The sequence below is a fragment of the Ascaphus truei genome, chromosome 6, assembly GCF_040206685.1.
Source record: "Ascaphus truei isolate aAscTru1 chromosome 6, aAscTru1.hap1, whole genome shotgun sequence".
In the NCBI taxonomy this organism is placed as follows: domain Eukaryota; kingdom Metazoa; phylum Chordata; class Amphibia; order Anura; family Ascaphidae; genus Ascaphus; species Ascaphus truei.
In genome coordinates, this window is record NC_134488.1 from 4204919 (window position 1) to 4219804 (window position 14886).

General features: G+C 39.3%; 1 protein-coding gene across 2 annotated transcripts in view; it reads left to right on the plus strand.

Annotated features, from left to right (window-relative positions):
* FLI1 (Fli-1 proto-oncogene, ETS transcription factor) overlaps positions 1 to 14886 on the plus strand; it is a 106990-nt gene that overhangs the window by 84822 nt on the left and 7282 nt on the right. For both annotated transcript variants that reach the window (XM_075603311.1, XM_075603313.1), the window contains 2 exons: positions 7626 to 7691; positions 11649 to 11711. In XM_075603311.1, coding sequence (XP_075459426.1) covers positions 7626 to 7691; positions 11649 to 11711 — 129 coding nt within the window. The remainder of the gene's footprint in view (positions 1 to 7625; positions 7692 to 11648; positions 11712 to 14886) is intronic.

A 14886-nucleotide genomic window follows, 5' to 3' on the forward strand; every position in this document is an offset into this window, starting at 1 on the left:
TATCTTCACGGAGGCCACGCCAAGCAGCGACTGTGGCCTGCCGGCTGCAGACGGATCCACACCAAGGTACAGACGGTGCAGAGCCGCGGTGATATTATCCACGCCGGAATTCACCCCACGCGTAGGAGGACATCACGTCGGATCAGGCGGATCCAAACCCAGTTGAATAGCGGCACCCGTGGGCTGGAGCCCCGGGCAGATACCTTTAGTAGTGCACTAACACTTAAAGGGATAGCGCTATCTCCAACACATTGAGTGGGTGTGGACATAAAAGGACATCAGGGGATCGGTGCCCAGCACCCAAGTACTTTGGAGGAGGGAATATTTATGGTGATGTGTGCACCCAGTGAACGTCTATGTGTATGACTATATGCATTATTCTGTGTGGTACAGGTACCGAAGTTATTAGTATTAGCACTAGTAAACAGTTATTAGCATACACTGTGTGCGTGTTTTATTATTGTGGTTCCTGTAAGAGGACCATCCCACTAAGGTGGGAGCCCTTACAGGTGGAGGCGCTGTGTTCAATGAATGATCAGGTAACCCCAGGCTCCCAGTGGCGGAGGTTCAAGCCTTCTGTGAGCCTATCAGGTAACGCACCACACCCGGTAATTGTATTTCCCCACATGGTCCCCATCTGCGATAGGGGGGGGGGGGGGCAAAAGGTGTTACATAAATAATACACACAATCTTCTGTGCTAGGGGGAGAATGCTAAAAAGGTTGGAGGAGATTTTAAACTAGGATGGAGGGGGGAGGGGAATGAAACAGATAATTAACTAAATGGAATAGATGAGGATACAAGATGGTATGGGGGTAGAATAGGAGCAAGTGCGAGTTTGACAAGCAGTGAGACACCCATCGTAAATACAGATAATACTAGAAAACTTCTAAAGACTAAACCAAGTGGGCGCAGAAAGGAAGGAGCAGATAAGATAATAGTACAGGCTGAAAAAACACTTAAATGCATGCTTGCTAATGCAAGAAGCCCGACAGATAAAATGGGGGAACTTGAATTATTAGCTGCAAGGGAGCAGTATGATATCATAGGCATTACTGAAACATGGTGGGATGAAACTCATGACTGGGCAGTTAATTTAGAGGGTTATTCCCTTTTTCGGAAGGATCGAACAAATAGAAGGGGAGGTGGAGTATGTTTATATGTTAAACCGGATCTAAAACCTATTATAAGTGTAACGGGTATTCCACCCCCACCCAATCGCAGATATAGTGTGGGTGCGGAGAACATACAGTGTTACCAGGTGTGGTGCTTTACCTGTTAGGCACACAGGAGGGCTGAGCTTCCGCCACGGGGAACCTGGGGCAATTATATTTAGAGTAACCCTGTACTCGGTGCAGCGCCTCCACCTGCGATGGTTCCTAGCAGAGCAGGAATTGTTCCTCGCAGGACACATACAAATGCTAGCACACAGTGGGGCCTATGCAGAAAGGGCCGATAAATGGCATTCGCCAGGGTTTCAATTTGCCAGGTTTTTGGCGTGTTAACCTCCCTGTATGCAGGGAGGGCCGAATCCCTGGCGAATGAATGCGCCACCACCATTTGATAAAATGGCTAGTAACCGGTGGCGAGACGGCTGCCTGGCGAGAAGCTGCCGAGAAGCCGTCCACTGGCGAGTTGTGTTTGCAGCAGAGAGAGATCCGCTGCTCTCTCGGCGCAAACATCAGCACATTAAAAATTATTTTTAAAACCATTTTTATTCATAGTGTACATGTGCAGGGGGTCTCTGGAGCTGAACCGCATTGGTTTCAGGTCCGGGGACCCCCTGCTTCCCGAGATACAGGCCCCTTTATGAGGTGCCGGTATCCCTCTGCATTTAAAGGTCCCAATCACGTGACCGCGGAATGTAAAGAAAGCAGAGGGATACCGGCACCCCCTAAAGGGGCCTGTATCTCGGGAAGCAGGGGGTCCCCAGACCTAAAACCAAAGCGGTTCCGCTCCGGAGACCCTCTGCACATCTACAGTATAAATAAAACACACATATCAATACACAATCATTCCTTACCTTAGTGGCTATGTGTTACGGTAACGAAGCAACATTAATGTATTTTTAATAATAGTGTACAGTGAGCAGGGGGTCCCAAGCCACAAATCAATGCGGTTCAGCTCAGGGGGCCCCCTGCTCCCGCACAATATTATAAAAATACAGAAATGCTGCTTCATTACCATAGCGTATAGCCGCTAAGGCAATGAAGGGTTAAGGCAGAACAGCATGTTTATTGGGGACAATTGCCCCCAATAAACATTGCAATAAACAACATACACCTACTGTGTATTTAAAATACATAAACAAGAATAAATACATTAAATACATATAGCACTTACCCATTACCGGTTGCCACTATGAAGGCCATCCTCATCTTCATCCTGCCCATGCCCCCTCCGCTGCTGCAAAACAGACACAACAATGAAAACATCCAAAGTAATGTCCCCTAACCCCTTAATTACCATAGCGGTTATTAACCGCTACAGTCATTAAGGGGTTAACCCACCCTCACCCACCACTCAGGACGCCTACATACCCTCCCACAGTAACCCCCCACCCCATGAGGCCTAACCACCCTCACCCACTACCGACAAGGGAGGCCTACCCACATACCGTTGGGGAACACCCCCCCCCCCCCCAACACCTACAGTACAATAATGTGCTAAATAACTATTATCCAGATAGGGATAATAGATTATTTGCCCATTATTAAAAACATTAACTAGCATATTCAAATAAATTAAGTACTACTGACCTTATCAATAAGAAGTCTCAGTCGCTAGCAACATCCTTGTCTTGCCCACAAAAAACATAGCCAATACATTGCAATTACATTCAGATATCAATTAACCCCTTAAATACCATATCGGATAATAACCGCAAAGGTAATTAAGGGGTTAAGCCACACTGGCCCGATACCCACCCTTCATCCATGAATTTGTACATTGGCTTCATCATGCAAATATATATATAAATATATATATATATATATATATATATATATATATATATATACAGTATATACAGAGAGAGAGAGAGATATATACAGTGTTCGACAAACCTATACATTTGCACTTGCCCCGGGCGAGTGGATTTAACATCGTGGCGAGCTCCTATTGGCCCAGGCATCACACGTTTGGTACTAGGTGGCGAGTAGATTTTTTTGTTGGGCGAGTAGATTTTTTGGTGATTTGTCGACCACTGGATATATATATATATATATATATACACACACACGATGAACCAATATAAAAATAAATGTAGAAGGGTTATCAAAAACATGCTGTACTCAAAATTACAGTTCTCCATAAATACACACTACAATACAATTAATTTCCTTTCATAATCCTAACTGATATTACAATCAAAAAGATAAAATGCCAATAAAAAACCTCAAATCACAATCAACACATTGCATTTACATTGTATATATGATGCATACAATCTATGCACCATATACATTCTGCAAATGAATGTTAACAATAACTTTGCAAGCAAAATACAGATAACTCCAAACAAATATACTATTGTAACCAATCCGGTAAACATAAATCAATTACCATTCATTAATGACATCCCTAAACAATTTACATTCCATCCCTAACAATTAAACAATTAACTAATTCAAACCTGCAACTGAGCAATGTAGCCTGTGAAAATATATAAGTACCAACAAGCATAAACAATTCACAACCAAGGCTAACCCTGACCTCTAATACAACATACAATAGCAACGATTACATCTATCTAATTTTAAAAGACTTTAAACACACATTTAAGCATAGATGCATAGGCAAAATAATTAAAAACACATCAAATCAAGCTTTTGAAACACTATCATTTCTTACCCTGTATGTATATATCTCTCTAGACATACATACATACATACAGTGGCAAGAAATGATATACCACAGATAATTAAATAAACATGTAAAGAAAAGAATTTTAAAAAATTAACAAGTTATATTAAATACATTTCTTTAGTTCACTTACAATTACTTGCCCCCACCGACTCCCGTTGAACTGGTTACTCACGATCAAAACCACCAGGCACAGGAACCCATAAAATAACAAACCATAAAAAAATAAACATTAAACTACAAATCCAAATCAATCCACGGGTCTTCTAATTTTAATCCATCTTCATCTGTATTCTTTCTTCTATCTTCTTCCAGGGTCTTCTTCCCGTCTTCGGCCACGCCCTGGCCTTCTTCTTCTGTAGGAGGTCCTTCCTCCTCGGCGGCTGGCTTCAAAATGAGACGACATAGGCTTTTAAAGGCCTATGACGTCACATTTTCGTCATATGGTTCCCACGGCCCTGATTGGGCTGTGAAAACCATGTGTTTTGGGCGATAAAAAAAAAATGATGACGTCACTTAAAGGCAATGAAAGTACAGCCAATCAGAATGGCTTTGCTTCAATTGCCTTTAAGATGACGTCATTAAAAGAAACATGGCCGGCCTCACATGGTACGGTAGCCAATCAGAGCGTGGGAAGTCTATCCCTACTCTGATTGGCTCTAGTATACCATGTGACAGAGGCTTGGGGGAGAAAGGATGTGATGTCATTGAAAGCCTGTCACATGGTACTAGAGCCAATCAGAGTAGGGATAGACTTCCCATGCTCTGATTGGCTACCGTACCATGTGAGGTCATGTGAGAGAGGAGGTGGAGTATGTTTATATGTTAAACCGGATCTAAAACCTATTATAAGGGATGATGTTAATGAAGGGAATGATGAAAATGTAGAGACTTTGTGGATAGAAATTAGCAGTGGAGGTAAAAGTATAAAGAAAATGTTTGCGGGAATATGCTATAAACCACCAAATATCTGGGAGATTGAGGAAGCTAAAATACTTTTGCAAATGGAGAATGCATCAAAACTGGGTCATGTTTGCATAATGGGGGATTTTAATTATCCAGACACAGACTGGGGCAATGAGATTAGCATTACAACAAAAGTAAACAGGTTTTTGGGGGTGCTTAAAGACAATTATATGACCCAAATTATTGAGGAACCAACCAGGAGAGCGGCAGTTCTGGATTTGGTCATATCAAACAATGTAGAAGTAATAACATATATTAAAGTCCTGGAACATTTGGGTAACAGTGATCATAACATGGTCTCATTTGAAATAAATGATCAAAAAACAGATTTCTTGCGTTCAACAAAGACATTTAACTTTAGAAAGGCAGATTTTAATAAACTGAGGTCTAATCTACAAGTAATACACTAGGATGATGTTTTTGCAGGGAAAAATGTAGAAGATAAATGGGCAGTCTTTAAAATATTGTTAGAAAAGCACATTTATCAGTGTATACCCTTGGGTAATAAGTATACAAGAAATAAGTCAAAACCAATGTGGCTAAATAAACAGGTAGGGGAGGAAATGGACAAGAAGAGGAAGGCGCTAGACCACAACCGGGAAATTACAGACCTGTAAGCCTGACTTCAATACTGGGGGAACTACTTGAAGGTTTAATACAGGATAATATTCATTAATACCTAATGGAAAACAAAATTATTACTAATAGTCTGCATGGATTTATGAAGGATAGATCATGCCAAACTAACCTTATTTGTTTCTTTGGGGAGGTAAGTAGGAATTTAGACCAGGGTAATGCAATTGATGTGGTCTACTTAGATTTTGCAAAGGCTATTGATACGGTTTCACACAAGAGGTTGGTGTACAAAATAAAGCAAATTGTACTCAGTAATAATGTATGCACCTGGATTGAAAACTGGTTAAAGGACAGACAATAGAGGGTTGTCATAAATAGAACTTTTTCAGGTTGGGTTAAAGTCGTGAGTGGAATACCTCAGGGATCGGTACTGGGACCCCTGCTTTTTAACTTGTTTATTAATGACCTTGATGTTGGGATCGAGAGCCAAGTCTCCATCTTTGCTGATGATACTAAATTGTGTAAGGTAATAGAATCAGAGCAGGATGTAATTTCTCTCCAGAAGGACTTGGAGAGACTGGAAATGTGGGCAGATAAATGGCAGATGAGGTTTAATACAGATAAATGTAAGGTTATGCATTTGGGATGCAAGAATAAAAAGGCGACTTACAAATTAAATGGAGATATATTGCGGGAATCCTTGATGGATAAGGATTTAGGAGTGCTTGTAGACAGCAGGCTTTGCAATAGTGCCCAAATTCATGCAGTAGCTGCAAAGGCAAACAAGATCTTATCTTGCATCAAACGGGCAATGGATGGAAGGGAAGTAAACATAATTATGCCCCTTTACAAAGCATTAGTAAGCTCACACCTTGAATATGGAGTACAATTTTGGACACCAATCCTAAGAAAAGACATTATGGAACTAGAGTGTGCAGAGAAGAGCCACCAAATTAATAAAGGGGATGGACAATCTAAGTTATGAGGAGAGGCTAGCTAAATTAGATTTATTTACATTAGAAAAGAGGCGTCTAAGAGGGGATATGATAACTATATACAAATATATTTGGGGATAATACAAATAGCTTTCAAAAGAACTATTCATCCCACGGGCAGTACAAAGGACTCGGGCCATCCTTTAAGGCTGGATGAAAGGAAATTTCACCAGCAACAAAGGAATGGGTTCTTTACAGTAAGGGCAGTTAAAATGTGGAATTCATTACCCATGGAGACTGTGATGGCAGATACAATAGATTTGTTCAAAAAAAGGTTGGACATCTTTTTAGATGGGAAAGGTATACAGGGATATACCAAATAAGTATTCATGGGAAGGATGTTGATCCAGGGATTAATCCAATTGCCAATTCTTGGAGTCAGGAAGGAATTTATTTTTCCCCTTATGAGATATCATTGGATGATATATCACTGGGGTTTCTTGTTTGCCTTCCTCTGGATCAATAAGTAAGTATAGATATAAGATAAAGTATCTGTTGTCTAAATTTAGCATAGGTTGAACTTGATGGACCTACGTATTTTTTCAACATCATCTACTATGTAACTATGTAATCCGGTTTTAATTTAAATTGTGTCAATCAGGTATTTGACATAATTGAATAAAAATAATTTAAAACAACAATTTATGCATCAAGTTTCTGAAGTCCTCATTCATACGATGCACATGATCTGAAGCTTTGTGTTAACCTTTAACACTAACATTTTGATGCCCAAATATATAACAATATAATCTTACAGAGGCCCCAATGTCTTTACATCAACATATTCTTTGGGAAAGGAAGAATTGAACTGTGAATTGACTAAATGTAAAAAAAAATCTGAAAATAGTTATGCCTTCAGTAAAAAAAGGCAAAATGGAGCAGTGAATGTTGTTAGAAAAGCATGTTACTAATGAGAATTCCTTCCTTAAGGAGAACACACAATATATTTGAGGTTCTATTTTTATAAAAAACAAGACATCCTCTACCTAGGTATTGGTGTGGTCAGAAATATATGGGGGTAGTATATAGGGAAAGTATCTGATACACAGCTATTGTAGGCACACTAGCACAGTGATGAGAAATTGTAGTACCAATAATGTTTCATACTGTATAGAGCGGGCATGCTGGAGCTGTGCAGATGTAACACTCTGATAATTATTCCTATAGCTTTCCCTTTTTTTAATATACAGTACAAAGCTCTCTAACCTGCATTTATTTTCCACAGACCCCTCTTATGATGCAGCTAGGAGATCTGGATGGGAAAATAGCATGAGCTCTGCTGTCACTAAAAGTAAGTGCCCTTCATTATTAGATTTTCAAAGCAAGCCAATATTGTATGCACCAAATTCTACAAACTAACTAATATGTCACATAGAAATAAATTGCTGTTTTAATTACAGCCAGATTAGTTAGCAAGCACTTAGAGAAACGACTCTGAGCTACTAATTCTCTCTGCATTTCCCTATGCTTTGTGTTTATAATGGAATATATATATATATATATATATATATATATATATATATATATATATATATATATATATATATATATATATATATATATATATATTGCAGAATAAATGAGTTCTTCAGTATTAGGTGATACCTTTTTTATTGGACTAACAATTTGTCATAGGACAAGCTTTCGAGAGTTATCCTCTCTTCTTCTGGTCAAGCAATACTGATAACGGATTCAATGGCTAAAACAGTATAGAGAGAGGAAAAAAAAAAAAAAACAACAGATACGTGATCCATCTAAGAGTTTCATCAGTTCCATCTTGTGTGATTCACCTGAGATTCAGTCCCATTGGAGAAGTGCCTGGAATATTTTACTGTGTGTTTGCAATAAGGAAAGATAAAGCTTGTCATGGGAAAACCAGCTTATTACAACTTTTAATTACTGGGATCATTGATTGAGCAAGCAGAGAGATAAAAATAAATTGTGTTTATTCACCTAATGAACGCACACAACTATATTACACAAAAATACAGTAAAAGACACACTTACTTTGGAAAACTGGGATAACAAAACGAATCTTTCCTAATTGCAAACACACAGCAAAATATTCCAGGCCACTTCTCCAATGGGACTGAATCTCAGGTGAATCACACAAGATGGAACTGATGGAACTCTTAGACTAACACGGCTATTTTCTGCTTTATATATATATACACACACACACACACACACACACACACACACACACACACACACACACACACACACACACACACACACACACACACACACACACACACACACACACACACACACACACACACACACACACACTTTATGAATCTATACAACTAATGATTAGAAAGACCTATAGCCAAACAATACCACAGATAAATCAAATATGTATCATATACAGGCCGTCCTCGTTTTACAACGCTTCGCTTTACAACGAATGGCTTATCCAACGCTATGCAATGCATACCTATATTCATTTTTACAACGCCAAAATGGCTTATCCAACGCTCTTACGACGCTTTGCAACGTTGAGTATGTGTGTGTATATATACACATTCACATAAACAACGTTGCAAAGCGTCGTAAGAGCGTATATATATAATATTATACTATATAATATTATATTATACTATATAATATATTATTTATTATGTTATATTATATATATAATACAGTATATACACTATATAATTTATGTGTGTGCTGCATATCTTATTGCCTGCATAAAATATTTGGTGTGTTTTAGTGTTAAAAATGCCTTCAGGAACGGAACCTTTCATTTAAACAGTGTTCCTATGGGAAAACGTGTTTTGCTTTACAACATTTCGCTTTACAACGCCATTTTGAGTAACGCATTGTGTTGGATAACCGAGGACTGCCTGTATGTATATATATATATATATATATATATATATATATATATATATACACACACACACAATATTAACCAAATAACAGCTGAATATGAAAGTATAATATGTAAAAAATATAATTAAAAAAAACAGCGAATACGATACAAATATTAGTCCAGTTCCAAAACCACTGTCCTTCAGAGTTTCTGCAGCCTATTTGTAAGGATCACCACTCCTTCAAGGATATCTATAAAAAAAGAAAAACAAAAACAGGCGCACTCATAGTGTATTAAAGTTTAAAATTTATAGGAACTGGATAAAAATAAAAATGCGAACTCACAAACAATTCAGGAACCGAAAGCATGTATGTGAATAAAAATCTCAATCGCCAATAGCAGCGGAGTCCCAGCTATAATGCAGATGTAAATGCAGTTTCTCACTCATGTACCATAGCAGCCGGTGGATGTATCAAACACTCCGGATATAGAGTGCGCACGCTGTGCATCTCACCAACTCTGCTTCGCCGTCCACAGCTGATCAGTGATGTCACAGGATTCTCCGGATTGGTTATATATATATATATATATATATGTATAGATATATATATAGATATATATAGTGATAGAAGCACATAAAAGAACAGTAGCATCAGAAAATAGCCAATCTTTAATATCAAATTTGTTATTAAAGTTTGGCTATTTTCTGATGCTGCCGTTCTCCTATGCGCTTCTATCACTATATACAGGTACTTATTTCAGGAGACTCAGGGATTCCCTCCCTCAAGAAGCAGCAAGCAGACAGCAAGAGTCACTATACTTTCTCACTTTCGGACTGCATCTTGATATATAATTATGTTTATAACCACTGGAGCACATTGCAAATTTATATAATATATATATATAGATATATATAAATATATATATATGCAAATATAGCTGTATGCTCATCTGCATGTCTTAGGCAGGTCTGCAACCCCGCCTTTCCCCATTATCACCCAGCATACAGCACTTCCACTGCAGCAAGGGATTCTGGGAAATGACATGCAAATGAGCACACAGTGTCACTTTTTGCCTCAATAACCATTTTTAACATGGTTCCCTATAGGCTTAAGCTTGCTGCATGGTCACAGCTTTGAGCACAGCCAGGGTTAAGGTGCATACCCAGAAAACCACCCACAGACAGCTGTTTCGACCTTGATGGGTCTCGTCAGTGTGGGGTTGATTTTACTGGGAATGCAAGAGAGGCTATGGGATAGGCTAAACCATAATACTGAGTTAAGTTATGGTGAGTAAAAAAAGTGACAAAAACCCTCCACAGGAAAGCAAATATGCAAATATAGCTGTATGCTCATCTGCATGTCTTAGGCAGGTCTGCAACCCCGCCTTTCCCCATTATCACCCAGCATACAGCACTTCCACTGCAGCAAGGGATTCTGGGAAATGACATGCAAATGAGCACACAGTGTCACTTTTTGCCTCAATAACCATTTTTAACATGGTTCCCTATAGGCTTAAGCTTGCTACTCACCATAACTTAACTCAGTATTATGGTTTAGCCTATCCCATAGCCTCTCTTGCATTCCCAGTAAAATCAACCCCACACTGACGAGACCCATCAAGGTCGAAACAGCTGTCTGTGGGTGGTTTTCTGGGTATGCACCTTAACCCTGGCTGTGCTCAAAGCTGTGACCATGCAGCAAGCTTAAGCCTATAGGGAACCATGTTAAAAATGGTTATTGAGGCAAAAAGTGACACTGTGTGCTCATTTGCATGTAATTTTCCAGAATCCCTTGCTGCAGTGGAAGTGCTGTATGCTGGGTGATAATGGGGAAAGGCGGGGTTGCAGACCTGCCTAAGACATGCAGATGAGCATACAGCTATATTTGCATATTTGCTTTCCTGTGGAGGGTTTTTGTCACTTTTTTTACTCACCATAACTTAACTCAGTATTATGGTTTATATATATATATATATATATATATATATATATATATATATATATATATATATATATATATATATATATTGTGTATATGTATATATATATACAGTATATATATATATATATATGTGTGTATATATATATATGTGTGTGTGTATATATATATATATATGTGTGTATATATAAATATAAATATATAGTGTGTGTATGTGTGTATATATATACACTTAGTTAAGTTATGGTGGGTAAAAAAGTGACAAAAACCCTCCACAGCAAAGGGCCTTTCACCATTATCACCCAGCACACAGCACTTCCACTGCAGCAAGGGATTCTGGGAAATTACATGCAAATGATCACACAGTGCCACCTTTTGCTGCAAAACCATTCAACATGGTTCCCCTATAGGCTTATGCTTATATATATGACCTCAACTATTGTAACAGGGAACATCAGTTTCTGACACTACTGTCATTGTTTTTCAGGTCCCCCAGTGGGAGGAACCCAAAATGTGAACAAAAGCACCGAACAGCAGCGTCCACAACCAGGTACCACCAACACCTTATGAAAAATGTCACATGGCAGCAAATGTATTAAAAATGTGTGACTGAGGACTCAAAAAAAGAGAAAAATCTAGAAAAAATGTGCAGATCTCCAAAGCCCAGAGCGTCCAGCTAAATGGTGAATGCCCCAAAACACCAAATACATAGAATACAAAAATAGTTGACGCTGTGTACATGAGTAAAAATGTATTCATTTTATTAAATTACATAAGCAGTAGCTTTAGACGTAACAAATATATTTACCCATCTTCCATCATTAGCTAAATAATTAGCAATTATGGTTTTGCTCATTGATTTGTATATTTGATATATACAAATGACAAATTAAAGTAATTTTGCATCATTTAAGGGGATTTCAGGGAGGCATGGATGTTAATCAGTGGGCAAATAAAATAAGTTATTTAAAGATAATTGATCATGACGCCGCGTTGATTGCATTAACAATAATAGTGTGTAATTCCTGGCATATGAAAAGATAGTGTAATAGATAAAGGGTATTATTCAGTGTGCACCAATAGCATCATTGACTAGAATGGGAGTTTTCAGCCGATCCATCTCATCCATCCATTTCAGCCATCTGAGCATATTGAACGACTCGTATTACTCGCATTCTGAGCAGTGCTACTCTATGAGATACCTTTCAGTGCCAGAAAACAACTGGGAGCCCATTCACTTGAATGGGTCGTACAATATCTTCCGGTGCCAGAACGTGTCTTAAGGCATAACATATCTTAGTTAATATGGGTAAAGTCCCACATACTGTATAACTGTGAAAATACAATCTCATTTTAGGACACAATTTTAGTATAGTTATTGTGATTTAAATATAAACTGCCAGAGTTATACAACAGAAATGGCGTTAACATAAAAAAAATCATAAGCTCAGTGCAAACACAGGTCCCTTGCAAACAGCTTTCTCTGTGTACCTTAATAGGTAGTAGTTAACAGCTTTGAATAACACATGGTACCCCAGGGCTCTGTCCTGGGTCCTCTTCTCTTTTCTCTGTACACACTCTCTCTAGGTGACCTAATAACATCTTTTGGGTTTAATTATCACCTCTATGCGGACGACACACAAATATACTTTTCAACACCCGACCTTACACCTGCTGTACAAACCAACGTTTCTGAATGTCTCTCTGCTATATCATCCTGGATGGCCCTCCGTCGCCTTAAACCAGGCCTGCACAATTCCAGTCCTCGAGGGCCGCAAACAGGCCAGGTTTTCAGGATATCTCTACTTCAGCACAGCTGGCTCAATTAATGGCTCAGTCATACTGAGCCACTTATTTGCGCCCCCCCCCCCCCCCCCGGCTGACCTGTTTGCGGCCCCCGAGGACTGGAGTTGTGCAGGCCTGCCTTAAACTCAACATGGCTAAAACAGAGCTCCTCATTCTTCCTCCCAAACCTGGCCCTACTACCTCCTTCCACATCACTGTTGGAACTACCATCATTCACCCAGTAGCCCAAGCACGCTGCCTAGGGATCACACTCGACTCCTCTCTCACATTCGCCCCTCACATTCAAAATATTTCTAAAACCTGTTGCTTTTTCCTCCGCAATATAACTAAGATACGCCCTTTCCTCTGTTACTCGACTGCTAAAACTCTGACTCAGGCCCTCAGTCTCTCCCGTCTTGATTACTGTAAACTCCTGCTGTCCGGCCTTCCTGCCTCTCACCTGTCTCCCCTACAATCTATCCTAAAAGCTGCTGCCAGAATCACTCTACTCTTTCCTAGATCTGTCTCAGCATCTCCCCTCATGAAATCCCTCTCCTGGCTTCCGATCAAATCCCGCATCTCACACTCCATTCTTCTCCTCACTTTTAAAGCTTTACACTCTTCTGCCCCTCCTTACATCTCTGCCCTAATTTCCCGTTATGCACCATCCAGACTCTTGCGTTTTTCTCAAGGATGTCTTCTTTTTATCCCCTTTGTATCTAAAGCCCTCTCCCGCCTTAAACCTTTTTCACTGACTGCCTCACACCTCTGGAATGCCCTTCCCCTCAGTACCCGACTTGCACCCTCTCTATCCACCTTTAAGACCCACCTTAAGACACAGTTGCTTAAAGAAGCATATGAATAGCACTGTGGATATTCTGAACACATGATACATAAGCTTGGCCCCCTGCAGACGCACTTACCAGAACTCCCTCCTACTGTCTCTGTACGTTCTCCCTACCTACCAATTAGACTGTAAGCTCCTCGGGGCAGGGTCTCCTCTTCCTTAATGTTACATTTATGTCTAAAGCACTTATTCCCATGATCTGTTATTTATATTATCTGTTATTTATTTGATTACCCCATGTATTACTACTGTGAAGCGCTATGTACATTAATGGCGCTATATAAATAAAGACATACAATACAATACAATGGTCAATGCCAGAAAATCTTACAATCTAATACTTGGCATTAGGGGCAAATTATATTATATAACTTGCACAGGGTCACACTGATCTATAACTGTGCGTATCCAGGATCCACATTTTAACAACTCTCTTATTGAGTCATCCATGTTACAAGCCAGTTACTGCTACATAGATGAAAAAAATGTAAAAATACATTCTTTGGGCTATAAAACTAGGAACCAAGATATTGCTGTTCAAGACCCTGTTTTTATAGAAACATGTTTTCATTATAAAGTGCTAATGCTGTAGAGTTTTACATACAGGCAAAAAAAATAAGTGTGTGCTTTGGATGCAGGGAGAGATAAACTGACTAACACTAATGTCTATAGATTTTCACTATTTTGCACTAAGGGACCCAAACGGTTGTTATATGTTGTTAATTTTTATGTATCTATAACTTACGAGATACTTAATTCAAACATATAGATGAGCCATATTTCCTAAGTGGGGCTAAGCCCAAGGTACCTTATTGCCCATTAATTAGACCAGTGTAGTAGGTCTGGGACTAAATAGCTTACAGTGTAAATTCCCAAACTCTAACATAGACCTAGTGCCAATATCCTGTAGAGCAGTGTTTCCCAACTCCAGTCCTCAGGGAACCCCAACAGGCCAGGTCTTAAGGATTTCCCTGCTCCACTGAGCCACTGATTGACCCACCTGTGCTGGAGCAGGGATATCCTTAAGACCTGACATGTTGGGGTTCCCTGAGGACTGGAGTTGGGAAACACTGCTGTAGAGAATACAGAACCA